Raw genomic sequence first — 27,815 nt, forward strand, 5'->3', positions numbered from 1 at the left:
ATTTACGGAAATGATCAGACAATAACACTCCCCCCCAACCTCCCTCAGTGCAAGCATACCTTAGGCGCGATACAGCAGTTTCGGTAACACTGTTACCGTAATAATTATGCGTTTTAGTGAAGGTAATATCGCAGTTCACTGATGGGGAGGACGCAATCTGTTACTATTTTGAAGATTGTTCCTGTATAACCATTACATAAAAAAATAATTATCATGAATCGTAAGAGGAAAACTAATGACTGCCAATAATATTTATTATGTATGGAACCCAAAAACTGATGTAAGTCAAAAATATTATTACTAACTTAAAAAATACCGAAGTATAAACCCATTTATGGAACAGTTCGCCGTCATAGCATTTTGTTCTCGGTCGTTTATCTTTATTGCTGAAGGTCACGCCTATCCCGGAAAGCCTTGAACGAGGATTCGACGATTTGCCTCCACAGGTCGTAGACCTAGGGAGCACCCGACGTAGGCAAATCGTCGAATTTTTGAGTGCTGCCGTTATCACCATCCGCACAGAATATAAACACTCCTTTACAGCATACTGCATATTAAAAGCTCCCCTTCCAACGATTTGTCCCATTCATCATCAGCCGGTAAACGTCTAAAAATCGCCACAACGAACGCTCCTGCGCTACCCGCATTTTACAACTTTCCGTAACCTTGACATGTCGATCCACCTAATGCGATTATATATAGTCTACTATTTGTGCCATTCATTTGCTTAAAAGTATTGAATGTGCAGATTATCAACTCTGTTCGGCGAATAAAGTGTAAATTTGTTTTGATCAATGATAACGATATTTATAAATATGTGTAAATGGAATCGTTAAGTTTAAAAAATGAAAATGAGAATAGTAATTGTAAAAAAAAACCGTTATAATCATTCGAAATTTTGTTTTTGCGATATTCGAGTTCGCGATTGTACACTACAGCAGAATTATTAAAAATAATTATAAGGATTTGTCGCAAAATTGATTCCTAAACGCAACACTAAACGTCACAGACGTGACTCTTTCGCGCGCTACTTGAAGACACGTCGCGCCGTGAAAATATCGACATGTTGGATTTATTTGTGGATCTATGTAATCTAAACTACGTATAACATAATACAAGTTAACGTCAAATGTCCTGATATTATTATGTCAAAGCAAATGGTATCCCATCTTCATAAAAATGGGTGCTTCTTTTGCTTATCTAATAAAATATATTTATCATGTCCATTTGATTAACTTGTAAATATTTACATTATGTGGCCGGCAAGCTTCAAAGTAAAGGTTTGTTCGCATGATTTTATGTTTAACTATCGTTCGAATTCGTAGATAAGGTAATCCTGTCTTCGGTATGCCATACTATTGTGAATATATGATACGAAGATGTACATTTGAGTTTCATATTAAAACTCTTTTATGGAACATCAAATGAAAAAGGCATTCTTATTGGAGTACGGTTTTTCTTTGTGATTGGTCACAATTATAATTGCCTTAAAGGAGAGAATAAATAAGGCACTTTGTCAAATCGATATATATCTTACGAATAACAACCTATCATTTAAAAAAGCATTAAAAAAATAATGAAATCTTGAGTTTTTTTTTTATGTTTAAACGAGTTTATGACACGAGTTCATGACATTAGTTTTTAACCCCTCTAACTGGTTTAGACGAGTAAACTCTTTAATAAATCTGTACTTCTTGCGACTCATACGCCTTAATCGTTCTTGACGTTATAAGATGCTAATAAATCATGTAATATATTAATACGTTCACATACATCTATATATTGTAATATATTAGATTTATTAAAACTCTTCCAATTCCACATAGGAATCAATATTAATAAAAGCCCTGTTTGAAAAAAAAAGTTTAACACTTCGAAACGTTAAGATGTGTTACCAGGTGAAACACATAATCAAAATGAAAAATTAAACGTATGCTTTTGCTTTTGCAAAGCAAAAAATTGGCGGAAAACTATTCTAAAGGCCATTAAAGGTTACCTTATAATCAATATCGTAATTAAATAAACAACAACAATTTCTGATGACACTATTATGCACGAAAAAAACTCAGTTTGTATTACATTGTATAGATCAGAGAGAGCCAACCTGTGGGTCGCCACTTGCGAGTCTTTGAAGGATTATTTGTGGCATTCGATAGCATATGTTAATCATTTTATGCCACTTTAAAATTCGTGAAATCCAAAAACCGATCAGTATTAACTAACGTGCATTGCAAATCACTTAGAAGTACACTAAATTTTAAAGAGTTATCGTGGGGAGTATAACAATGTTGTTGTCTCTAATTCTTAATATTTTAATTCTACAGACATACTTTGTAATATATACATTTTCATGAACAATTCTACAAATAACTTTTTTTGCATACCTTTAAAACACGAATTTTGAAAAGAACCGCGTAAAATAACATGGTAGCCGAAGCAATGCACACCGGCCAAGACCAGCATAGACGGCGTAATATAAAGTGCGACAATTTTACAAAAAAAAACAGTCACAATTCTCAGTAGTGAAGGATGCGAAATAAGAAAAAATATAAAATGCATTTTAATTGCAGCTCGCCATAAATTTCAAAAATGAGCTTGACCACCTCTGATACAGTTCAAAGTTGTATATTAGTCTTTTTTATTTATTTACACGTAAAACAATATATTTGGACAATGTGTGTTGCCAGTGATGACAAAGAGGTGCGAGTAAGATAAGGACCAATATTTAGCCACTTCCGCACATGCAGCGGTAGTCGTGCAATAAAATGCACCGCCCGCCAGCCCGCTGATAAATGCGTATGCGGCTAACAATGCGAATCACACAACCGCCACCGCCAACACGTGGTTCACCCCTCCACGACTTCCGCGAGGTAACGCCTGATTCCATTAAATATTTAAAAAACAGGTGCGAGACGTGGCTTCACAAGAAGGCTTAAAGTCATCCCGGGAGCAATGGAGAGAGCTATGATCGGAATTTCGCTTCGAGATCGAATAGAAATGAGGAAATCCACAGATGAACCAAGATTACCGACGAAGCTCGAGAAATTGCTCCTCTGAAGTGGCAGTGGTCGCGGCACATCGCTTGTGCAACCGGTGGCTGTTAGGGCTGAAAAGTCTAGAGTGGCGATCACGAGTCGGTAGACGCGGCGGGTCGGGGTCGCGGGAAGTCGCTGAATGCGGGCAGCGTAAGATGGCGACTGTCAGCTGAAAAGTTTTGCTAATAAATCGTATTATCATTTATCTGTTTTTTTTTTTTTTTTTATAAAACTCCCTTACTGCTTAAGATATGTCAAAAGCAAAACTGCAATACGCAAATAAATATAGTAAAGTGTGTCAACAATAGATCTAAAGCACAGGCCTTTTTATTAGTACTCGTATCTCATGACCAATATAAAAGTCATGATATTTTTGTTTTCATTTTAGAGATTAGCCGGAATGAAAAGGAAAAATTACGCATGTTTTCATTTACTACAATTAGGACATAAAGTGCTAGTAATTTTCTTAAGTTTTTAAACTGAAATTTAATAATGTTAGCTATCTATTGAAATTTACAGTTTAATTCTTATACGATTGAAAACTGTCTGGCCGAAAAACGTCCTTTCCAAATAAAAAAAATATCTCAAGATTCATCGGCCAGGGATTTGTTTTTGTTGAGTTATAATCAAAGATATCCAATCGTTCGCTTCGGTGAGCGACGGAAATTTATTTATTTTAATAAAATGGCGTTAATATGTATTATCCTTTAGGTCTCATATTTACAAAATATTTTTTTTAATATTCTATACTCATTTATTTCAAATAGGCAACAAATTAAAATTTCATCTTCAATGTAAGATTACATTAAGTTCAATTATTAAAGTTAAAAATTAAATAAGTTTGCTTATTATAGGCGTACACAGCTCCAGCTATAATTATGCTAGCTTTCTTAGTTTTGTAAGAAATATTTTCACAAAGAAAAACAACATTTTTATGAAATACGTTAGTTTAATACATTAACATAAAAATTTAAAATTTGATAGAATTATTTGAAGTAATCAATAGCAGCAATTTTTCTATTGGAAAATTCTTCAGATGGCAGTTAGGCCTGCTTGATCTTACTGTCTAAAACTGACCATAAATCATAAAGAAAAATAAGTGGATTAAGACCAGGAAGTCGGATAATACCTACTCTGTTGTACTCTGTTGACTAATTGGGAAGCTTTTTTTAGAGCTTTCAGCATACATACGATCTTTTTGTTTGTTAAAATTTGCTCGATTGTAAAAATTTTCTCATCCGTAAAAAAAAATTTCCTGTCACCTCTTTTGCTTAAGTAGTTGTTTTAATTTTACCATCCTATTCTTTTTTAAATTGTCGGTAGAGAAATGACCAGTGCCTTCCTCAATGACTGCAAGTCTTGGCATCGTTTAAAATTCGCGACATGTTTCTAGGTGCTATTTTCATTTCCCTTTCGGACAGGATTTCTTCGAATTCATTCCCTTACTGCTCTGATCGACTTTTTCGTACGAACGCTGTGGACAGGTAGATCCTTTTCTGTCACAAACAGAGGAAGTTTCATTGTACTTATCAATAGCCTGGTACATAAGTGTTTGACTAATACCAAGCGTATGAAGGATTTTAAAAATTATATTTGGCACCATACCTACTTTATGTAATGCCATGCACAGCGATTCGGCTCTCTTTATCACCAACTCCATTTTAATACAAGAAAATATTTTACAATATATTGGCGTGAAAGTAAAATAACAAACGAACAATCAAATAAAAATGACAGATTCTAAAATCAAAAGTAATGTTTTTCTTTAATTATAAGAGTATTTATGGCTAGACTAAGTACATATTTTAAAACAAAAATCAAACTTACACGGTTCTGTAAAGAATTACAGAGAACGAACAATCAAAAAACAAGTATTTTATTTAATAAAGTTAATAAATCATTTTAAGGTATATAATGTATCCAAATTACCGACAAATTATTAAAAAAATTGTTAAAAATGGATATTTTAAAAAACAGTATATAATTAACATCTTTCCAATAAAATAAAATATTTTTGTATTCAGTTGTGTATATATGAATATCGACAACCTAAAAGTATAAATATTTTCGTGTCTGCATGTAACAAATGCTTATTCGATCATTCAATATTCTTAACCGAGTAACACAGTAAATACTTTTCGGACCGTGTGTTTTTAAGCCATAAGCTTATAAGCACAAAAAGTATTCTGGGTAAGGATGGGCAAAATGTATTCCTGACAAAAAGAGTGATACATGTTTTTTCGTTTTTGGGATTTATATACTCTCTTTTATATCTTTAACTCATTTAGCTCAGTACCGCTCAGACAGAGAATAAGGCAGCTAAGACTAAAAATATATCCTTTATATCTTCGGCTCTTTCAGCTCAGACTGGAGAACTCAATAAGGCGGAATAAAACGTGTGAAGTTGAAATAATGGAATGCGTTACAGCCAATGTCATATAAAAAAAAAAATTAAAGGCCCGAGTGTGTGATGTTGTCGTTCCGAAAATCCGTAATTTACATTATTAATACAAACATGCTATAGATAGCCATCTCTTTCTTTTACGTGTAAATCTGTATAAGCCCATCTCTTTCTTTCTAACTCTGAACGAGCCGTAACTCATCACGAAAATTGACTCGTATGTATAAAGATATAGAGATATAATTTAAACACATGCGAGCTAAAGAGTGATGATATCTTTTGTAAAGATATTTATCTTTCTTGTCTTTAGCTCGCGAGCTACCCATCTCTAGTTCTAGGTAATACGTTTTCAATCATGTCGTGGTACGGTCGCTTGTTCGTGCAATACGCGCTCTTGTCTATGGTAAGTTAATCGCGAATTTCTTTTCAAAACGATTAAAAATAATGAGCTTATTTAATTTTCTTGATTAAATATTTTACATACTTTTGAGAATTGTGATAATATTAAATTATTTATTTTTAACAAAATAAAACTAATAAAAAAATTAAAAGTTCGTTACACAGTTGAAAATTTTAATTTCTTAAATATTTTTTTGGAGAAACCTTGTTAATGTATTTAAAGGATAATACTCTTTAAAATAAATATTATAATCTGTTAATTTAGTGAAGATACTTATTGAGTCGGGTAGGTACTTCTGAGTGGTTTGTGTGCTGAGTAAAGGTCATTAAAGGACCTATTCAGTGATAATGAGGCATTGCACTTTATCCTTATAAATAATAAGTTGATATTATCTTTAGTTAGCTGTGTCTTAGTCAGGATTGAAAAGGCTAGTTTTTACAAGTAAGCTGTGAATTTGGAATTAAAATAATCTTTTAGTTGTAGACCAATTATTAGATTAATTGTTATTACTATACAGTTGTCTATAATTATTACCAATTGGTTAATACTTTTTGCTCAATAAGTTTTTTGATTTTAAGTTGACGTTATTTCTCCCATATCTTGATTCCAGTTTATTATCTAAATGTTTATTCTTAGTAATTATTGATAAAAAAAGTATTTTTGATACTAACCAATGATTTGTATTTTATAGGTGATATTTAATTATTACTGTGTAAAAATGTAAATTCTTAATCAATGATTTATTTATTTATGTATTAATTATTCGGATATTAAGCAATGTTTATATTTATATCTTTCAATATATTTTTGAAATGATTTAACGGCAAATTAAAGTTGTCTGGGCGATCCAGTCTACTTGCAGTAAGTAACGGCCTTAGCTGAATTTCCACCGGAAGCCCTCGAGCTTCGATAACTTAACATGGGGGCAAGGCTAATCGCCCCCACGTCATGCCACGACAAAAAATAGCCATCTTGATTTTTTTGATGTACTATTTATAAATCAAAAACTGGAATAATTAATTTGCCACATCGACTTTTTTTTAATGGTCCCTGCTATTGGGGACCTCTCGTTCCCCTATCTTGTGTGGGACAGGGACTTTATATTGCTTATAATTTATTTATATAATTTTTATGATTATCATTCTCCTGTATGTATATATTTTATCTGTCGTACTGCTTCTTTCGTTCAATAATTTTCCCAGTCTTTCTTTTTCATTCCATTAACCATACATCCATCCCCAACCACTACATTCCTTACAATTTTATTTATATCACATTTTACATTTTTTTGCAACATTACATATATTGTTCATACATTTAACACATATTTTCTTTATAATTATCAGCCGCACCGACTTAAAACCTCGTTTTTCCTCCTAATCTTCGTCTTTGGAGAGATAAATCTCCGCTACCTAGAAATTGTGCGCCAGTAGTGGAAGCGCAGTTTACTTCTTAATTTCTTCCATCACTGTCTTGACCAAAGAGGCGAAAAGAGAGAGCACCAAGATACCACCCTCTCTTATCAGTATAGTTAAATATTAGTTAATTCTAAATTATAAGACTTGTGTTTGATGTTCTCCTAGATTAAGTAGGGAATATTCGTCAAATGCGTATAACTGTATTTACATTAGCTGTCTTCTTCTTGGAAAGGAACTCGCTAGAAACTACGTCATGCAATCGGAGGCGATTTTGGGGTTAAGATGTCAGCCCAAAAATAACTGCAGGGAACTGTGGTCTGTGTAAATGTTCCCGTGATCTTATTATTAGACGGAAAATAGTTCGGTTATAGTCAATGATATACTATTTTATGAGTTCAAATACTGGATCCATTACTTCCATATATAATAAAATGTAATAGAAACAAATATGATAACTGAGGCAATGTTAAATTTGTATTTGATTATTTTACGATTGATATATTTGTTTTAATTCAAATGTAATTAACCTTTGGTTGGCCGGGAAGGTTTCAACATGGCACCTGTCAGTGTCTGGAACGTTTTTTTAAAAAATAATGAATGAAATGTTATTCTTTATGTCTGTAAATGTCCAGAGCAAGCAATTTTAGACTGTGTATTTGAAGCAATTCGATATAATATAGTCTACTAAGTTTCGGGCAGATATTTCCATAAATAGTTGACAGGTTAATTGTTAGATAAATGAATGTTTTTTTCGAAATTCTGGAACAAAAAATATTATTCTAATCATCCTAAAGGCTGTTTTAGTAAAAAGTAAGCTGTCTTACCGAAGACAGTGTTAATGAATTAAATAAAAAAATAAATTTAAACATTTTTGGGTTTTAAATTACTTATGTAGATGGCGCTGTCCAAAGTCGTTTCAAATGAAGTTCCCAAGCTTAAATTGAACAATGGGAGAATGATGCCAGCGATTGCTCTGGGGACTTATTTAGGATTTGACAAGGTTGGTAATATTTTTTAACAAACTATGTATGTTTCCAATAAATTTATTTGTTGTCGTATTTCTTTAAAATCGTTTATGAATAAATATATTAATACGAACACATTCATCGAATGTATTTATCGCTGGACTTTTAAGATTTATTATTATCACTTGATAGATATTCTTTTATTATATTTTATTCATAGTAAAAGCTGCGAACAGTGTCTGGATGCGGGTAGCGCAAGCCTGATCTTCATAGTGATCTAAGGGCCACCCGCTAAGCCTTGTATACAGACGCCTACGTCTATGGGGTGACATGATGATGATCTTGATCTTTTCGTTTACAATCAGTTGGAAACTATATAAAACACGTGATTTCTATTGTGAATCTTTTATCCTTATTGGTCTTCAAGTGATTCAGAAGATTCTTGATGATTGTGACGTTGGTTATCATGTTTTTATAGCCTTTATAAGAACGATATTATGAACTCTTTGCAAGCACGCCACATTGTCGTTGCTGGCTACAATCCAAATCTGATGTAGCTAATTATCCACAGAAAGTTTTTTGAATTTGGGGTTCACTTTATCTTTTTGTTTTTCTATGATTTGCAAATGTTACGCTTCTATCCCTATCTTGTACACAAATATTCCAAAAAAAAGTATTTTTTTTCAGAACGGAAAGAAAAACAATCATCTTTGTTTATTGTAAAAGATACGTGTATGAACTTTCGTGAACTGGCTCTTAGCCGGTCTTAGTTATTGTCAAGAATGCTCTATAACTTTTTACTAGCTACCTTAGGACCATTATCCATTGCCAGAAAATCGATATCATCAGCATAGGTGGTGACTGGTCACAGTTACGTCAGTCTGTTAAAATTAAGAAATTTAAATTTAATGTTTAAATCAAAACGTATAATTAATTGCTTTTTATCTTTTTTACATTACGTATAATTACGTTCATTATACGTGCCAAGGCAAGTTACATGCTTTATAAAAATACAGGAGCACTAACTGGCTTCCAAATTTAAAATCCTGTGTACAACCGGGTTTACCGTTTATTCGTCATAAGTTAGGTAGTCCAATATTTTTACTACGATGAGGTGTAAATATTAATTTGTTTTTTAAATTATCTATTAGCGGGGCCGGATAGAAATGTCTTTTCTGTGGAAATATTTTACAGAAAAACCAATTGATTTTTACCGCTCTGGCATTGATTTTGTATACTAGATGGCAAACGATTGTTGATAACGAAGGTGAATATATTGTTGATTAGAAATAAAAACTTTTCAAAAATTTTGTCGTGTGAATTTAACTTAAAACAGTGACATTACTTTTCGGTCCCCCTAATATAAGATTTAATTATTAGCTGGAAGGTAACTACAATATTCTCTATTGTTTTACAGAATGGTGTTGTAAAATCTCAAAATAAACAATTTCGTGACGTAATTATGAATGCAATTGACATAGGGTATAGACACATCGACACCGCATATATTTACGAAACTGAGGAAGAAATCGGAGAAGCAATTCGTATGAAGATCGACGAGGGCGTCATTAATAGAGATGATATGTTTGTGACCACTAAAGTAAGGGTAATTTAGTAACTGTATACGACATGCGACGTAGGTCTTTGACCAGTGTGTGTTGCCGGTGATGACTAATGGATCCGAGACGTTTGGTCTTGGACTTAATTAGGTTGTTGGCGATGGAACTTATAAGAAGGGTCAAGGTCAAATAGAGAGTAATGAATGGGGATATGCGTAGTCCCCCCACTAGGAGGATCGACGACTTAGTCAAGGTCGCGGGAAGACACCTGGTGCGAGCAGCGCAAACATGGTCATCATGAGGATCGCTGGGGAAGGCTATTCTTTGCCGTTGAGAATGACCTATCGTGACCAGGCTTCGTTAAGTCGATGGTCTAGAACGCGCAGTCATGGACCGCTCGTATAACCTTCTGCGAAAAAGTGATGTTATAGAAGGAGGCTCCGGACAGAGAGAGAGAAAGAATATCTGACCTCCCTATCTGCAGTCGGAGACCTGGACGTCGAAGAGCATTCGGCACCCTTCTCCAACCCCCATTTAGTCGGCGACGGATTCGGGGTGATCAGCCGCTAGTGTGTCCTTACCCAACAGTGGCACTCGAACTGAATCTCTCGTATTTATATGAGTGGAGGACTGCAGCTCTATTCTGAGGAGTTGAGGCACTAGGCCACTGCTGTTGAAACCACGGTAGTATGCGAAAGCGTTCCCGTAGTTTTAACAAAAGGCGTTGATGAAGACTGTTGGGTTTTAGTCGGTAGGATTCCGGCATAACCATTTCTTTGCCCACGCAGCGGAGGGTTATCCCACGCAGTATTTTCCCCACGAAAAAAAGGCCTATTCTTTGCACTGTGCGTCTCACAATATATTTTATTAAAGAATTTAAAAAATTAAAAAATATATTAGTTAATTTCACTAAAAATAATTAATAACCCAGTTTTTAATGTAAGAGTTGTATTACAGTTGTGATTTAAAATTAAAAAAAAATATTTTTCCAGATCTGGAACACATTTCATAAGAGAGAGCAGGTGCCAATGGTTTTAAAAAAAAGTTTAGACAAAATGGGCTTAACCTATGTGGATTTATATTTAATGCATTGGCCAATGGCTTTAAATGTGAGTATTTTAATGCATTACTTATATTTTAGTTCATTACCATTATCATCTCTTACGACAAATAAATAGAAACGAATATTTATTTAAACAATTATTACATATAGTTTTTTCAACATATATGACTCTTGATTAAATGCTGACGTACTGAATTCCATAACATAATTTAAAAAAACGTTATTATATTTAAACTTTAATTAAATAGAAGTTTACTTAAAAAAAAAACACATAACTCCGTGAAGTTTCGCTTAAAAGTTATGATAATTATTATAGATAATTAAATTATAGAATCCAAAAATACGGATTTTTTTGAAAAGAGAAACATACTAAATTTCTAATTAGATACTATTATTTTCAACATTATAATTATAAAGACATTAATTTCACGCTGAATCACAGGAGGACTACACATTCTCTGATGTGGATTTCATGGAAACCTGGCGTGGTATGGAAGACGCGCAAAATCTGGGTCTAGTGAAGTCTTTAGGAGTCTCTAACTTTAATGCAGAGCAATTGAAACGAGTAATCGAAGAAGGTACCATTAAACCTGTAGCTATTGAAATAGAGGTAATGATTTAAAAAAAAATATTATTTCAAAATTAGAACACAGATATATAATAATTCTTGTATAGATTTAATTGCACATTTTAATGTATAGCTCATTTGCTATCAACTAATGTACGGTACACATTATCTAAAAATTTATGCCTTCATAAATAATAAATAACATAAGAGAAAGTAATTTCAAATTTTTTTTTAGGTTTTTTGCATGTTAAAATTAATATATGTTTACTATCTGTCCCTGAACACTTTGTACTGTCAGAAGTTATTGGCCTGTTTTATTCACATAGAAAAATTAAATGTTTCACATTTCTGAGTGATTGATCACTTTACGTAAAAGCTATAAGCTTTTATTGACTTTTTACTTAGGAATACGTTCACACTTTGTAAAATTCCTACGGTTTAAACGATTATTTCTTTAAAAAATATTTTTAATTCATATAAATAAAATGTTAGATATAGAAAAATACTTTTTTTTTAAATTTTTGAACAGGTTCACCCACAAAATATCCAAAAGGATATGATAGAAAATGCTTCGTCTGAAGGCCTTGTTGTTATGGGGTATAGTCCTTTGGGTTCCCTAGTTTCGAGGTACGGTGTACAATCCCCAGGACCTAAGATGGATGATCCAGTTTTGGTTGAAATTGCGAAGAAATATAATAAAACTACGCCACAAGTTGTTTTAAGATGGCTGGTAAGCAAAGTTTTACACTAAAACCTCTTATGTTTTATTTATAACCGTACAAAAACAGTTAACAGGTTCATGCGCAGAGACAAGGGTCACGCGCACGTAGACTCAGAACTGCCAATGATTGCCTACTTCTTAAAAGAGACGTCAATCCACTGCTTATACTGCCGATCAACACACTAGTTGATTGTCAGAGCCGCTACTTCCAAAACAACCATTCTCGGCACATTCAGTCGCCGCGCCATTATGAGACCAAAATAAAAGCTCAAGTCTCCGGACGACTTTCAGACAGGCACCGTATGAAACATTTCCTAACTGTTCAAAAATCGGCCGGCCTCGTTAAAATCGAGGTCGGCTCGCGTATCACAGGATTTGCTAACTCACGAAGATTCTGGATAGATGCGTTGTGGGATTTTTTCCGCCAATTTTTATCTTTGGTAACAGGTGATAATGAAGAGTGACAGCCAAAGCTAGGATCCCTTCAAGGGGGCTCTTGGGTCTACTCATTCTATGGAGCATCGGCTTGAGCAATCTAAGAGCTTTGCGCATTCCCAAACTGGTAAAACTGTAGTATGTAGCGGCCCGAACCCAGGTCCTCCAGGGAGATCTCGAGCTTCGCTACCTTAACAGAAAGTTTATCCCAGTATTTTTCAACCTTTTATGTGCCATGCTCCACTTTAGTCTTTCGAAAATTCTTATGCGCCCTATGTAACATATTTTTTTGTATTAAAGCGAAAGGGTTAAACTCGTGTCGAGTCCATTTTCGAATTGCCCCCCTTAACAATTAAATTGCCCCCCTGTGGGGTGAAGACTCCACTTTGGGAAACACTGTTCTAGACTGAGTACCCTCTGCGTCTTGCCGCCTCGCACTTCCGGAACCTGCAGCAGTGTAAATTATGTTACTAATTATATTGTCAATGTACTAATGCTTTATGGTTCACGTTGTTTCATTATTTAATTATTGCCGTTTTTGTTCTGTTTGTCATCAAACGCTTAACCAACGGTCAAGTTAATTTACTCTGTGGTTTCTTTCAAAAAAGGGAAGTTTTTTATATGACTATTCTAGCGTTTTTCTACTATTTTTATATTTATTAGAAAATTTATCGGCTCTTAACAAAAATATAAAGTAAAAAATAGCCGAATCAGTAGAGCTACTTAGGTTTTGTGTTTAGTAAGAAATTTGGCAATTCATTTGTATTTATATTGATTTTGTGTACTAATTACGTTACAGGTTGATAGAAACGTCGTCCCTGTATCCAAGTCGGTAAATTTGGAAAGGTTAAAGGAAAACATAAGTATCTTCGATTTTAAACTTGAGGAACAAGAAATAGAAAAAATAAATCAATTCGACGGACATATTAGATATACGTTCCCGACGTTTTGGCAGACACATCCTTACTATCCGTTCGAGAAAGTCGATAATCCTATTAATGATCCTTTTATTAAAACATACAAATAATGAACTAATACAGTATATATATTATATATTTTTTTGATAAATTTGATACGTTTATAAAATTAATAATGAATAAAGATGACACTGTTTGTAAATCCATTACCCCTTTCTACGATTCTAAAAGTTTTTCATGACGCATATCATTGATATAAGCTATCTATTAGTGTGTACAATGACGAATTTTAATCAAAAGTATAAGGAAATAAAGCGTAATTGCTCATTTCTAAGAACTGGTATTTATATATAGTCTAGTCTTTTCTATTAACTGTAAAGGCAGCTTAATCCACATGACATAAGAAAAACAAGTATTGTCATTTTGAAATGTCAAAATAAATGGAAATATTGTTCCACTTTATTTTTGTATGAATGTATAAGTATTTGAAATTTTGTACTCTAGATTCAATATAATTGTGCATTTTAAATATTTTTAGGAGTTGTATGTTATACATAATATTCGTAAAATATTATTTTATCTTGTCTCTGAGAGCTGGGTTCCGCAATTATGCGGCACTGCGCTTATTTTGCGTCGGAATTTATTTCATTATAATATAAAAAGGAGATAAATAATACCACCGACTTGTTAGACATTAATTAGTATTTAACTATTTTATTTAGGCATAAGAAGTATAATAAATAAGTAGAATTTTACATTGAAAATAAAATGATTTATCGGTGAACTGTTGCTAGCCAGTTTGTTCTACATACTCTCCATAGATTTAATTTCTTAACTAAATTTATACATCACTTATTAAATTGATTGAAGAATGATATTGAGTTTTTATTTCTGCTGTCTCCCAAACAATACAATTAGATACTGTAAGAAATAACCAACCGTTATAAAAAACGTTGAATGCTCCTGTATTTTTCTTTAAAAAATTAAGAGCTGTTTTTAAAAGAAATAGGTATTAAGCTATGTATAAGTAAACGTGTGGATTTTCTGTCATTAAAAAAGGAAAAAATGACATTTATTTTTTCAGTTTTTTAAACGTGTTTGTCATTACGTAAATAATTAACGTTGTAAAAATATTGCCGAAAATATAGGTAATAAATAAGATATTAATTTTGAAGAAATCAAATTTCTATGTAACCGTAAATGTTGAATATACAGTGTTAATTGTTAGTAATTATGATTTTTCAATCATAAATAAAGTATTTTCTGATTAAGATTCCAATAACAAAAAAGAAATTAAGTTATTGAAAAAATGCTCCTTCATATCTACTTCTGACATTAATCTATCGTCCATTTTAATATTTTCTACAATATTTGCTAAACAAATTTTATACGTAGCGGCATTTAATTTTCATTGTGCATTAACTTTTGTTCAAAAATAAAACATTTTTTACACTACGTTGTTAATACTATTATTTTATTATTATATATAATCCTGCAACTTCTGACCGATTGACGCGACTGTTCTCCCGGAAGAAGTCGAGATGGAGGTTACATTATTAATTCATCTAACAAATAACGTTCATCATGAAAACTCTTGAGTGTGCGTTCTGTGTCGTGACGTCATTTTGTTGCCGCCAACGTGGGCGCGAGCCGGCGCCGCCAATGCGGGGCCCGCGCGGAGAGAGTCAAAACATGTCGTTAAGATATTATTTTGAAAATATAACCTACGATTAGAACTATTCATTATCATACCATTATGGTATGCTTTGATTTAAAGTAATATCGACTATGGAATATTGGAATAATAAAATCAGATTTCGTTGTTAATAATCGTACGTTTAATTTTCATCATTATTTGAACGTACAATAGAGTCGGCAAATTATTAAATAATACTTTCCTATTGAATAAACATATTGGTATAAAATGTTATTATTTTTTTTTGTTTTAAATTTATTATTATGTTTCGCGTATTTTGTTTATTAATAGTTAGATTTTTGCACTGATATATTTGATGAACACTGTTGTCTGACCTGAATAAATACATCACAATATCGGACGTCATAGTTTTTAAACACAAACATAACATTATTAACACTTGCCTACAGAACTTGGGTGCTATTATTTGGTTCTTAATGATGGATCGTGGATATTGTAGGCGTCTCAATACAAAAACCTATCGATGTTTGAAACATTGAAATTTTTCAGTGTCTGTGAGGTCAGGTTGCGAAGGGATATAACATATTTTTTTCGATAGTTTTTAACAGCGCGGATATGTACTAAATACAACCAATCAAATTAAACATAAGATCAAAGACATCGCCATTAAATAACACTATATATAAGACATCGCCATTAAATAACACTGAATATTATTAACTATTTTTTTAAATAAAAGTAGATTAAATTATTATTTTTTATTTTAAAAAAATAATGCGAAATAAAATAATCGAATGAGTAAGTCCATTGCATAAAAATCGATTTTGATGTTGCGTCAAACTGTTCGTATCTTGCAATGTCTATGAATTTGTGATATTGGCGCACGCGGAAGAGGAACTGTAACCAATTTCCTTTTCCTATTATTTTTCAAATGTAATCATTTTCATAAGTTTTGTATGGAAAACTTTTTAACTACGTTTATCTGTTTGGTGTGAAGGATATAACTGTAATAACATTGTTATTGTTAAGTTATTCACGATGGAGGTATCTGATATTAACGATTTATTGAATGTTCGTACAATTAAGATGGAAAGTGTTGAAAATACTTTTGGAGATGAGTCCGAAGATGTTGAATCAACAGATCCACTATCTATAATTCCTCAATACGTGACAGAGTCTGATTTAGGTAAGTAACTTTATAAAGGAACCCTTGCCAAAATTTAGGACTGTTTCTACTATTGTACACAGTTTTTAATTTTAATTTAATAACAACAAAAATTTCATAACAGTATAACAAACAATATAACAGTATAATAAACAAAAATTTCATAACAGTTAAAACATATTTTCTATCTACTATCCAATGTTAGTATTTCGATAAGTTAATTTTGGCAGTAGGTAATTTTAAGAATTGTTTATTACCTCACACTGATTCTTTATTGGAATATCCCGTAGAAATCTTTTACTATTTTAAAATATTAGATTTGAAGGTTGGAATATCATTTAAACTTAATTAGTATTAATTACTTGGAATATTATATTAATTATTGCGTTCTGTCATTATTGTTTTAGATATCAATAAGTCATATTTAACATTACAAGTTATGAAATGTGTACTATTCATTGTAATTTCTTAATAAATATAAGTATCTGAATATTTTCTGTGTACTGGGTATCAAATACATATGCCCCAATAAAATATTGTATGATATTATCATGCACAGGTATTAAGAACTTTAACAAAAGTTTTTATGTGGGTAGATGGACTTGGTGATGCTTGGTCTGTGAATGAAGTCAATTTTACTTTTCATGTAATACCTTCATTTTTTTAGTACTTCACTAACCTTTTAAATTAGATGTGTATCTGTAAATTTGTTTATTGTGACATCTTTGTATGGTGTTGGCTGTTGCCTCGCTTGTCTCACTTGTCACTTGTTAAAGCAGGTACAGCACTATTTCACTTACCCACTTGTATTCTTGAATTTTTTTCAACAAAAGTTCTTTCTTTAAAAGGACACTGTTGATAAAAAAATAAGACACCTGAATATAGTCTAGGTATATGTTATACTCAAAAACTTTGAGTAAATAAATGTTCTTTATGGGAATTTTTATAATTTTTAAATGTTCATCCATTTAGTACAACTAAGAGATAATTGCAATCATCATCATTATGTCAGTCGATAAAAGTCGACTTCAAAGCATAGGCCTCCTTAAAAGGATTGCCACAATGACCAGTCTTGCCCAGCCTGTATTAACAGTGACTTCTCTTGACCTTGACTATGTTGTCAGTCCACTTGGTGAGGCCTACCGTAGCTGTCTTCAATAACAATTAAATTATTAGTAGATTTTGTGAAATATGTGAAAGTACAAAATATTAATAACAGAAATATGTAGTAAATAAACACAATCTTGGTATTAAACAATATTTTTATTACTATTACAGGTCTTATGCAGCCAGGAAGTGAGATACTGTCAGCTCCCCTAGCAGTTTTCTCTGATACACCTGAAGATGAAGACACTATGCAAAGCAATGATTCTGCCGGTATGTATATTGATATTACTCTTTGGTCATTACTCTTGTAATGTTTTCTTTGTTGGGTAACCTGATGTGATCTTGTGCATGATATCCAAATATTAGCTAGTCTAGATATTAGATAGTGGCTAGCTATCCTTAGAGTCATGAAATATTTTCCGTAAGCATTCATGAGTTAACTTAAATAAAATATATCCTTGCCTGTTGGGGTTGCAGATCTCAGCTATGTTTTTTTGGTGTTTAGAGCCAGCATTAGAAACGAAGTATTAGACAGTTTTTGAGATTAGGTTTCTTTTCAAACATGCAGTAGTCATAGTTCGCAATAACAATTTTTATTATCCCAGTGGTTTTCTTGTGAATGTCCAGTGAAGCATCCATTTGCATCAAATAATACTTATAAACAGCATCCTCCATACTATGCTTGCTTTACATCAACCAAAGAATATCATTGGTTGTTAGGCTACATCTGGGGACTTGCTGCATAGAATGAGTGGGTCTTTGATATGATGTGGAAGATATGTTAGGGGGACCGGAGAGTAATGTTGCTTTCTTAAATTAGTCGCACTACTACATATTTAACAATTTTTAAATTTGTTTCTAATCAACCATATATTGACCCTTATTATCAACAACCTTTTGCCATCTAGTATACAAATTTTCAATGTCGGAATGGAGAAATATATTCAATGATTCTTTAAACATTTTTCATCTGGCAGTTTATACATATACATATATTATGTTATGAATACAAAGTTCATTTTCCAGAAGAGGTGATAGTGCAATTGATGGACATTAGGACCAGTTTATCACGACTTCGGTCCATGTTGGAGCAAAGGCTGGGAGATGATTTATCTGAGTATACATTTTGGTTGCAAGATGCTAAAATGGTAAATCGATTTTTAAAATACATTAGTTATAATTTCAAATAAATTATAATAATTCATTTATCTTAACAAGCCTTTATCTCGTAACAACTATATTTTACATTTTGAAATCAAATTCTGATTTGTTAGGTTGTCTCTAAGACAAATCTCTCTTCCAACATTCCTCTATTAAGATATATATATATACATATATATTAAGAATAAGCTTTAAGGTCATCCTCCCACATATCCTTTGTATAATAAATTTGAAATAAATTATGGATAACACTTAGATCAAAGATTACCAAAGTGAGAAACCAATTTAGACCCTGAAAAATGGTTTTGGGAATTAAAGTAGTTTAAATTCTGAGTTCACTAAGTTCTTAGGTGTATCAAATTTTTGTAAGAATGTATAACATTGTGTTGAAATTTTCTCCTAAAATATTACTAATTCTTATGTTATTTTATCACGTTATTTTATTATTATTGTGTTAATAAAAACAATAAGCATGCAAAAGATTATACAATATGAAAACTTTTGGCACAGAAAACAATGTTTGATTTACTCTTTTAACTACTAACTTAACTTTTTTAATAAAAGTTTTTTGTATTGAAAGAAAAATAACTAAAAGACTCTTGGAGTATTTTAAAGTACAGTCTGAGGTATTAGTTAATTTTAGATAATATATTTTAGGAATCTCTGATTAATATAGTGGATAAAATAATTGTTTATCATAGTAATAAAATTAATAATTTGATATACTTACCAAAATTGTTACAGTTGGAAAATCACAAAACCCTAGTAGAACAATGTATAAGAGGTGAGGGAGTGGTACAAGTGAATGTTCAGATCAAGCCAGCTGAGAAAAAGATAAACATTCTGGATGTTCTTAAACCTGATGAGGAGTTGGTGCAGTTGCCTCAGCAGTCAGACAATGAGTGTAAGTACAAAAGTTTATACCTTCAAAAAAAAATTTTATCATGACCTGAAAATTAAAGTAACTACAATTCATATCATAATCATGTCAGGAAAAAGACGCCTACTGCAAGATGTAATCGTCTTCTAAAGATCGTCACAATGACTGGTCTTGTGCTGTGTGCTAGGACTCCTTGCTACCTTACCTAAATCTGTTCTACTAAATGGGAAGCCATCTTGTGTCTACCGGCTCGTGGTCGCAAGTCGGGAAAAACCTTTCAACCCCAGTGGCAGCCATTTCAGACAAGCAACTCTTCGAGCTATGTTGGTGGGCTAAATTCTTTTGCGGATTTACTCATTTCTGATCTGATCTTGCAGCTAATCTTTTAGCAAATTCTTCCCCATTGTTATGCGGGTGACCAATACAATTCATATGTTTCATGATATTTAAAAAAGGATATTAGTTTATAATCATAACAAGGTTTTCTTGTTGTGCAAGTTACAAAAGCAGTTTATGTCTCTTATTAAATTTTCTTTTTAAACAATACAAACATACTGTTCAAATAGACATACTTTTTCAAATATGACTATGTTTCTTTGGACATAAATATACCAATCATATTATTTCTGATTAGCTGTTACATTTTTAAGTATGGCCTATAACTGGTGGACTACTTTGATTATTATGATATACTGTATTCTAAAGATGTTAGGATTCATAACTTGGATTTATTGAGGTCATTATCTAGTTACTTCATTTGTATGGGTCTAACATCTCTCATTTATTAAAATTGTAATTAAATGGGATAAATTGTAAATTTTATATTTTGAACATTTTGTGTGGTTTTTATTTTAGTTGATATGAAAGTGGAGGAGATGACAATAGGAGCAATAGAAATACCTTCGGCCGTGGAGGGAGATGTTACACAACCTCACGCAGCTGCTGTTAAATGGGTGGTCGACACGCAATTTCGCACTGATCATAGCAGGGTTCCTATCCCAGATGATCCTGCTGATTGGTGAGTTATAGACACCTTGGTCTTACATTGTCCTAGAAATAAGAGGATTATTTTGGTATCACAGTTGTACTGGTATGCTATATACAACTTAAAACTGTACTGACAACTATGTTAAACTTAATTACGGTTTACTAACTGTACCGACGACATAGTTAAAGTCGCGGAAAGTCGATGGATGTGGGCAGCGCATGACGCCATCGTGGCGATCTTTAGGAAAGGCGAGACCAATGCTTTGCAGTTGGCGTCTATCGACTAATACGATGATGATGATGAAAAATCGTGTGATGTCACAATAAACATTTCTTATTTCCATATTGCGTCTATACTTTATTCGCCGGACAGAGTTAACATAACGCTTTTTCAAAGAGGATTTTATTATTACGTGTAAGCTATAGAAAATATTAACGGTTGTAATAATTGTGAAAATTATAATTATAGAGATTTAAAGATGGGTTTACATATATATTATATAGTATTGTTCTTATTTATATCTTTACATAATACTGGTTTATTTATTATGAAATATAATTTTACATTTGGCGAGTATATCTATGTAACATTATCTTAAGGGTGGGTGCCTTATCATCATTTCAGCCCACAAGGCATAGCCCTCCCCCAAAAATATCTATGGGGGATATATTAGACTATAATATACTTTACCACGCTTGGTAAGTAGGTTGGCGATCGCAGTCTGGTATTACAGAACGCAGAAGACGCTAATGGAAATCATCTAGAAACATGTGAGCAGTGGCAATCCTATAAAATTAATGCATAAAATCTGAATCAAAGCGCAAGTCGAAGATATACGATAGCAAGTCTCTGTCCTTTACCGCTGAGCTACCTCTGCTCATCGATAACTCAGTTTTTACAATATTATTATTAACTCTATTTACCTGTGTAATTATAAGAATAAAATGTATTTAAAGCTATTTTATTGTACTTCCAGGTCAATTCAACACGTCAAGTTATGGATACAGTGGGCAGTTCGTCAGTTCAATTTGACTGGCATAAAGCTATCGGACTGGAATATTAGCGGGACAGAGCTGTGTGCCCTTTTGAATGTTGACTTTAAGTAGGTTTTATTGTAATTATTTGGTATTGTATTTGTATTATGTTTGTAATTCTTTGGTGAGATGAGAAAGTACCCACTTTATGATATCAATTATCAGATGATCAATGTACCCTGTACAATGTTGTACTACTGATTAAAATACAAAATACTACTTACCATTGAATTTGTGCTGCCTTTTGATATGTTAGTATGGGTTATAGTCCCAGAAAAGAAAAAAAAACTAAAAGTAGGCATAAATAAACTGAATGAAAATTAAAATCTTACATTTAAACTATAACTTTTAGTATGACTTGGCATAATTACTTGTCATATATTCAATATTAAATATATATTTTCTTATATAGTATTTGTAAAAAGATTGACATTCTATTTTCTTAGCACATTAATTACCACACAGAAATTTAGGATATACAATAGAAGTGACCATACAATTCGGGCAAACTTGTATGTTTTAAAATTATTATAATCTCGAATAATTACATGCATTTTAAGTATTATAAAAACTATTTTCTTTAATAACTTTTTAAAATTAAAATGATATCTAATACTTTATTTTTAGAGATTGTCAAATAGGATTTATTGTTGGTATGTTATTATATGGTTATTGATGTAAATATTTACAATAAATAGGCAAAGAATTTTTGTCATCCATTTGGATGCATTACCCTATCAATATGGGTGTCATTTAAAGACAGCATGTAAAAAACATTGATTATTTCGGTAAGAGACGGACAGCGATTTTTTAATACGTGTCTCACGCGTCGCAGTTGCTACGCAAGAACCTTTCGGCCCCAACTGTCATCAGTTATACGAGCAATGTGTAACTGATGAACGTTGTGACCGCACCGCCACCCATTACAGATTAGCAATTCTTCAAGCAATATCGGTGACCTTGGTTCTTTTACGGATGTCTTTCTTTTCCTGACCCAAATCTTTGTACATATACATGAGTTATCTATCTATTACAGAGAAAAAGTTCCATCTGACCCGGGGGATTTATTCTGGACTCATTTTGAACTTTTAAGGAAGTGTAAATTTATTGGTGAGTAATTAATATTTAATTCGTTTAAACTTTATAGTTTTAGATACTTAATAACTAAACACAAGATTTATTGGATCAAAATTATTTCATGATAAACAACACCTAAATTGTCAGGTACTACAAACTTTTTAAAAAATCAATGGATATTGTTATGTGTTTGTTATGTAAATTAATATACAGGCTAATTGGTTATAGATGTAATTGAATAACATTTGGTTTTATATGCATATACACACACACAAACCTACACATATACATATGTATATATATATATATATATATTTATGTATATATATATACATATTTAACAATTAAATATTCTTATTATAAATAGAGCTTATGTATTTCAGCCGTGGTACAAAATGACGAACAAACTGTGAAGCATGTATTGGAAATGCCGCAATCTGCTATTAAGAAAAAACCGAAGCAGGTGTGTAATGTTTTTCTTTAGGTAGTGTCCTATATTAATTGTTTGATGATATCTTATCGAATTCTTATGTTTAATTATCTGGCTCCAATAAAATGAAGATGATGAAGATGATGATCTTTTGGGGAAGACTCATGCCTTGCAGTAAGCGTATAACGGCTGAAAAGAAGAAAAAGAAGATACATATTTCGGTTCCTGGTTGATAAGGTTGGTTAATTTCAGATGATACTGCGGGATTGCAACGAAGAGGACATGTGCCAGTACGCGACGACCCGCACTGGCTACAATGGCCAGATACAGCTGTGGCAGTTCCTCCTGGAACTCCTAACCAGCGCAGAGTATTTCGACGTTATACGGTGGCATGGTTGGTGTAACTACATGCTCAACGTTACTGGATAGTAAAAATTGCTGTATTCCTTAGAAGACCGTGGGGTTTTAGCAAGTGGGAGTCCAACACAACAATATTTTTGCCCTCGCGGCGGAAGGGCATCTCAAGTACGATTATATATTGATAAGAAAATTTTTCAAGGGGTTTAAAATTAATTCTTAACTGCTCACAAGCGGTGATAGAAAAGGTTCTGAGTAAAATCACCTTTCCTAGGACCGAAGGTTTAATAGATTTCCTCTTATTGTCCAATCTGAATTGAATTTATTTAAGAGTATCTTTGTGCATGAACATTACAAAAGTGTCAACGGGATTCGGTTTTAATTTGAACGGCTACATTTTTTTTTGTTTATAACATTCATTAGATAACACACACCATTGGCATTTCTAAAACATTAGGAATGGGGTTTGTAGTACTTCTTAGTAAAGGGAAGGTCTCTCTAGGAAGAAAACATGTTGAAAAAAACATATACGAGGATTATTTAACTGTTGTTTATTATAATGAAAACAAATTAAAAAATTTATCATTTTAAAAAAGAAATATGAGAGAAGGGTGTTATTGTCACTTCAAATATAAATGAATTGACCAGATTTTTTTGTAATTAACATTTTTGATTGTTCCTTTGCAGGTACAGAAGGCGAATTCAAACTATTGGAGCCGGAACGGGTGGCGCGACTTTGGGGCGCGCGTAAACACAAACCAGCCATGAACTACGAGAAGCTCTCCAGGGCTCTTCGATACTACTATGACGGTGATATGATAGCTAAGGTCGCTGGAAAAAGGTACATAAAATTTTATCTATATATATAAAGAAAAAGAGAAAAAAATGGTAAAAAATTACTTTCTTAGCTTCTAAAATTATAATTTATATATTATAATTATGGTGTAGCATCTGTTATTTATACTTATTTATGTAGTACCTTTTCCACATCTATATATATATATATATATATATATATACATATATATATATATGTATATATTAAATATTCTTGTATACATGTTTGTTTGTATAGTGATGTAGTAGTACATACACCCTAAACTGCCCTTTTCATGTCTCTCATCTCCATCCAAAGGTGAGAATCATGAGAATGCATGTTGTACCATATGAATTGTTTCTTTTTTTCCTCTATTGTCTATGGTGTACAAAAAAGTGTAAATATATAGATTAGTTTTTCACTGAGAAAATATATATAAAAACCACAAATGTAGTTTTAAGAATTGTTCGTACCAAGTGGCAGTTAGTAGAGGCATACAAGTTTTCGTTCAAACGACAGTCAAGGTTGGAAGTAGCTGAATGTGGGCAGCGCAAAACCGGTCATCGAGTCGATCTTTGGAAGAGGCCTCTGGCTTCAGTGAGCGTAATATGAAGATGAACAACTGATACAAATTCCGTAAAAGGTGGTATATAATCAGTAGGGACAAAATCAAGAGAAAATATTGGGCAATTTAGCAACCGTGTGTGAGCAGTGGGCTAGAGTTGTGGACTGCGTCCCAAATCATATAAAAAGATGAGTTTGGAACCCTCGTCGCTTTAAGTTGAACTATACCATTGTATGGAAGTTGTATATAATTAGAGTATTCTGTCATGTCATTTCTGGCATTTTCCCCCATGAGATATACAAGTGGTCACTATTAGTGATTCTATCTGTAAAAAGTAATTAATAAATTAATTGTCAGACAATATTTTTAAAACTATAAGTTGTGTAATAAATTGTTTTTTTTTTTATTTCCAATAGGTTTGTATACAAGTTTGTATGTGACCTACGCCAATTGCTGGGCTACGGAGCAGACGAATTAGCGGAGCTCGTGAAAGAAGTACATGAGTCGAAGGATGAAGATGTACAGAGTTAGAAATCTAAATGACCAAATATTTGATGTTGTTGAACGCCTTGTGGAGAATCGAGTATTTCCATAAAAGGCTACCCGGCTCACCGGTGAACCATCACTCGCTGAACCTTTTAAGCAATGGAAGCCACTCAAGTGTTCCATATAAGATTCAATGTTTCAAAATAAGCCGTGTGGCCGTATTGCCAAGGACAGCGTAGTTTTTAAATTGAATTAATACTATTAAGTTTTAGTTCTTTTGCTACATCGCTGAAACAAGTTTGTAAAAATTAGTAATTTTTATTCATAATTCATAAGAATATAAAGTATTTTGTATATTTACTACCTACAATCTAAATTTTAATTAATAAATTTAACTTATTTTCTGGTTTTGGTTTAACCCGAATTGGAATAGTACGGTAGGCCTAGCGGTGGGTCGTAAAGCATACATTATAAAATGCATCGATGTACTGACATGTTAAGGTATTATATCAATTATGTTAGTGAGAAGAAACTAAAGTAAATCTGATCATTTACATTTGGAAAAAGTATTTGGAATTATTTCAAAAAGTACTAAAATCAAACTGAATTGTTATGTTGAAAGATATTAATACACATTACGCGATTACATATTTAAACATAAATATATACGAAGACAAGAATAATCAAAAACAATCGGTGAAAATCGGAGAACGAATATTTGGATAAATATTTACCTAAAGATGAAGTGTGAGCTTAATATGATAATCACGTCTAACATAAGAAATCTTTAATGCGAATGGGCGAGCGAGACGGATAATCATATCTATCTGTGCGAGAGGGATGAAAAATTACATATTTTAGAGCAGTTGGAAATAACAAAAATATTTTATTTGTTAAATTATGTATGATAGTGACACACCGCTATATTGCTTCTTATTTTGCGCGTGGTGAGACTGGTAGAGCATCAACCGTTCCGTTCCATCAGCATACTGGCTCCCTGATCATCGCCTTGCGCTGCAATATGGCCTGTTACTAGGTGGACCTACGACATAGTCAAGGTCGCGGAAAATCGCTGAATGCAAGACCGGTAATTGTGGGCGACCTCTGACGGGGGCTTTATGCCCTGCAACGTGCATCTACCGGTTAACATGATGATGGTGATTGTTAATTTCAAAGTTAAAGTCAAAATAGCTTTTTTATATGAGATCATTACAATCATTTATAATCCTCAGAAAATTATTATTTTTAATAACAGATTTAATAACTAACACCGAAAAGGATGCATTAGATAATGTAAATCTAGTCTTATAAAGTAATTAATCGATATGATTTAGACATATTTCTTTAGATCACTACATTGTTTTTGAAATGCCATATCATAATATAAATCTCTTGATGTATATATAACTTGGAAACAGGTGTTTAACAGGCATATTGTTTTATCTAATATTCCTTGGTCGAATATGTCCGTTTAAAATGTGACGTGATTGAGGAATACTTAATAGGTTATTAACGTATGTGTAATACAATGGATTGTTCCATTGCGGCAAACATTTTTTGTGCATAGTCATTATAACGATGTATATAAGAATAGATATTTATTTAGTATTAAGACTTTCTGTACAAATAAAGTTTATTTTATTATGTTAATGGGTCTGTATTATTTAACGGCTTACATACAAACGTCTTAAAAACAAATCTATTAAAAAAATTGTCACAAAAAAATGCAATGAATCTATCTGCGGGTGTCTCTTTGGGTGAGTAAAGTAGTAGTATATATAATTTATTTTGAAGTTATTTTTTAATAATGTTTAGTAATAGTAAGGAGCGTAAAATATTTCAGCAAGTACGAAGTTTTGCATATATTTAAAAATAAAGACAAGTCAATCTTCGCTTAATATATTATTCATCATTAAATAAAATGGAATAATTTACCTTTGTCGAGGTGGTCAAGGACTATACTAATTAGAATACATTGAAAACATAATGACGTTCTGTTTATTTATAAAAAAATCGCTACATATTACCTTTAAAGACTAAACTTATTTGGTATTTACATTTCCTGCTTTCTTTCTAGCTTGTTAGATGTCGACGTTGATAGCCTTGTTTCTGCCCCATAATTTAAAAATTAGTCGCTGACACACGATAAGTGCATGCACCCAGTGGGCAACTGCCCCGCATTTGGAAGACTTCGGTGCGATTCCGATCTCCTGGTGGGAAAAAAGATTAGAGTACAGTATCGCCTCACTGATGACCAGTGACGACGACAGGCCTGCGTTCCTAAAATGTTGTAGAGCCATAATTGAAGAAGTAATAATAGGAATAAAGGTGAAAATAGGTTGGATAAGAAATTAAAGGAATAGGAAAAGGATACTAATGTGAAATAAATAGAGCTAAAATAAACAAACCAGAAACCTATGAAGTATTTTAAATTAAGAATTATAAACATTATAATTAGGTTTTAATGCCTTGTCCCATAAATATGATAAGGGAGAGCGAGAGGCTTCCAATAGCGGGGTCCATTTTAATAATTATATAAAGATGAATAAAATAATAAAAATACAAAGAGGTAAAAAGTAAAAACTCGTACGTAACGCCTAAATTTCGTC

At 32.4% G+C, this 27,815-nt stretch overlaps 2 protein-coding genes across 6 annotated transcripts; both read left to right on the plus strand.

Moving 5' to 3' along the window:
* Window positions 1-1,238: 1,238 nt before the first annotated feature.
* On the plus strand, window positions 1,239-14,346 carry LOC137922719 (aldo-keto reductase AKR2E4-like). 2 transcript variants are annotated; one of them, XM_068765762.1, is made up of 7 exons: window positions 1,239-1,280; window positions 8,150-8,254; window positions 9,637-9,819; window positions 10,771-10,887; window positions 11,284-11,451; window positions 11,939-12,139; window positions 13,365-14,346. In XM_068765762.1, exons 1-7 carry the CDS (start codon window positions 1,254-1,256, stop codon window positions 13,590-13,592), a joined length of 1,029 nt encoding a protein of 342 aa, XP_068621863.1. In that variant the 5' UTR covers window positions 1,239-1,253; the 3' UTR covers window positions 13,593-14,346. The 2 variants fall into 2 exon arrangements, with proteins under 2 accessions (XP_068621863.1, XP_068621864.1); XM_068765763.1 differs by lacking the exon at window positions 1,239-1,280 and adding an exon at window positions 5,795-5,839.
* Window positions 14,347-15,986: 1,640 nt separating this feature from the next.
* Ets97D (DNA-binding protein Ets97D) lies at window positions 15,987-26,814 on the plus strand. 4 transcript variants are annotated; one of them, XM_068765753.1, is made up of 11 exons: window positions 15,987-16,038; window positions 17,583-17,681; window positions 18,438-18,559; window positions 19,317-19,476; window positions 20,308-20,470; window positions 21,417-21,542; window positions 22,511-22,584; window positions 22,935-23,014; window positions 23,234-23,375; window positions 24,026-24,179; window positions 25,137-26,814. In XM_068765753.1, the coding sequence occupies exons 2-11, from the start codon at window positions 17,588-17,590 to the stop codon at window positions 25,249-25,251; spliced, it is 1,230 nt and encodes a 409-aa protein (XP_068621854.1). In that variant the 5' UTR covers window positions 15,987-16,038; window positions 17,583-17,587; the 3' UTR covers window positions 25,252-26,814. The 4 variants fall into 4 exon arrangements, with proteins under 4 accessions (XP_068621854.1, XP_068621850.1, XP_068621851.1 ...); XM_068765749.1 differs by lacking the exon at window positions 15,987-16,038 and adding an exon at window positions 16,069-16,325; XM_068765750.1 differs by lacking the exon at window positions 15,987-16,038 and adding an exon at window positions 16,069-16,325 and having other exon boundaries at window positions 18,441-18,559.
* Window positions 26,815-27,815: the final 1,001 nt, after the last annotated feature.

This window comes from Battus philenor, unplaced genomic scaffold (assembly GCF_028537555.1).
Source record: "Battus philenor isolate CCGP_79_NKW_IND1 unplaced genomic scaffold, ilBatPhil1.0.hap1 SCAF_20, whole genome shotgun sequence".
Lineage (NCBI taxonomy): Eukaryota > Metazoa > Arthropoda > Insecta > Lepidoptera > Papilionidae > Battus > Battus philenor.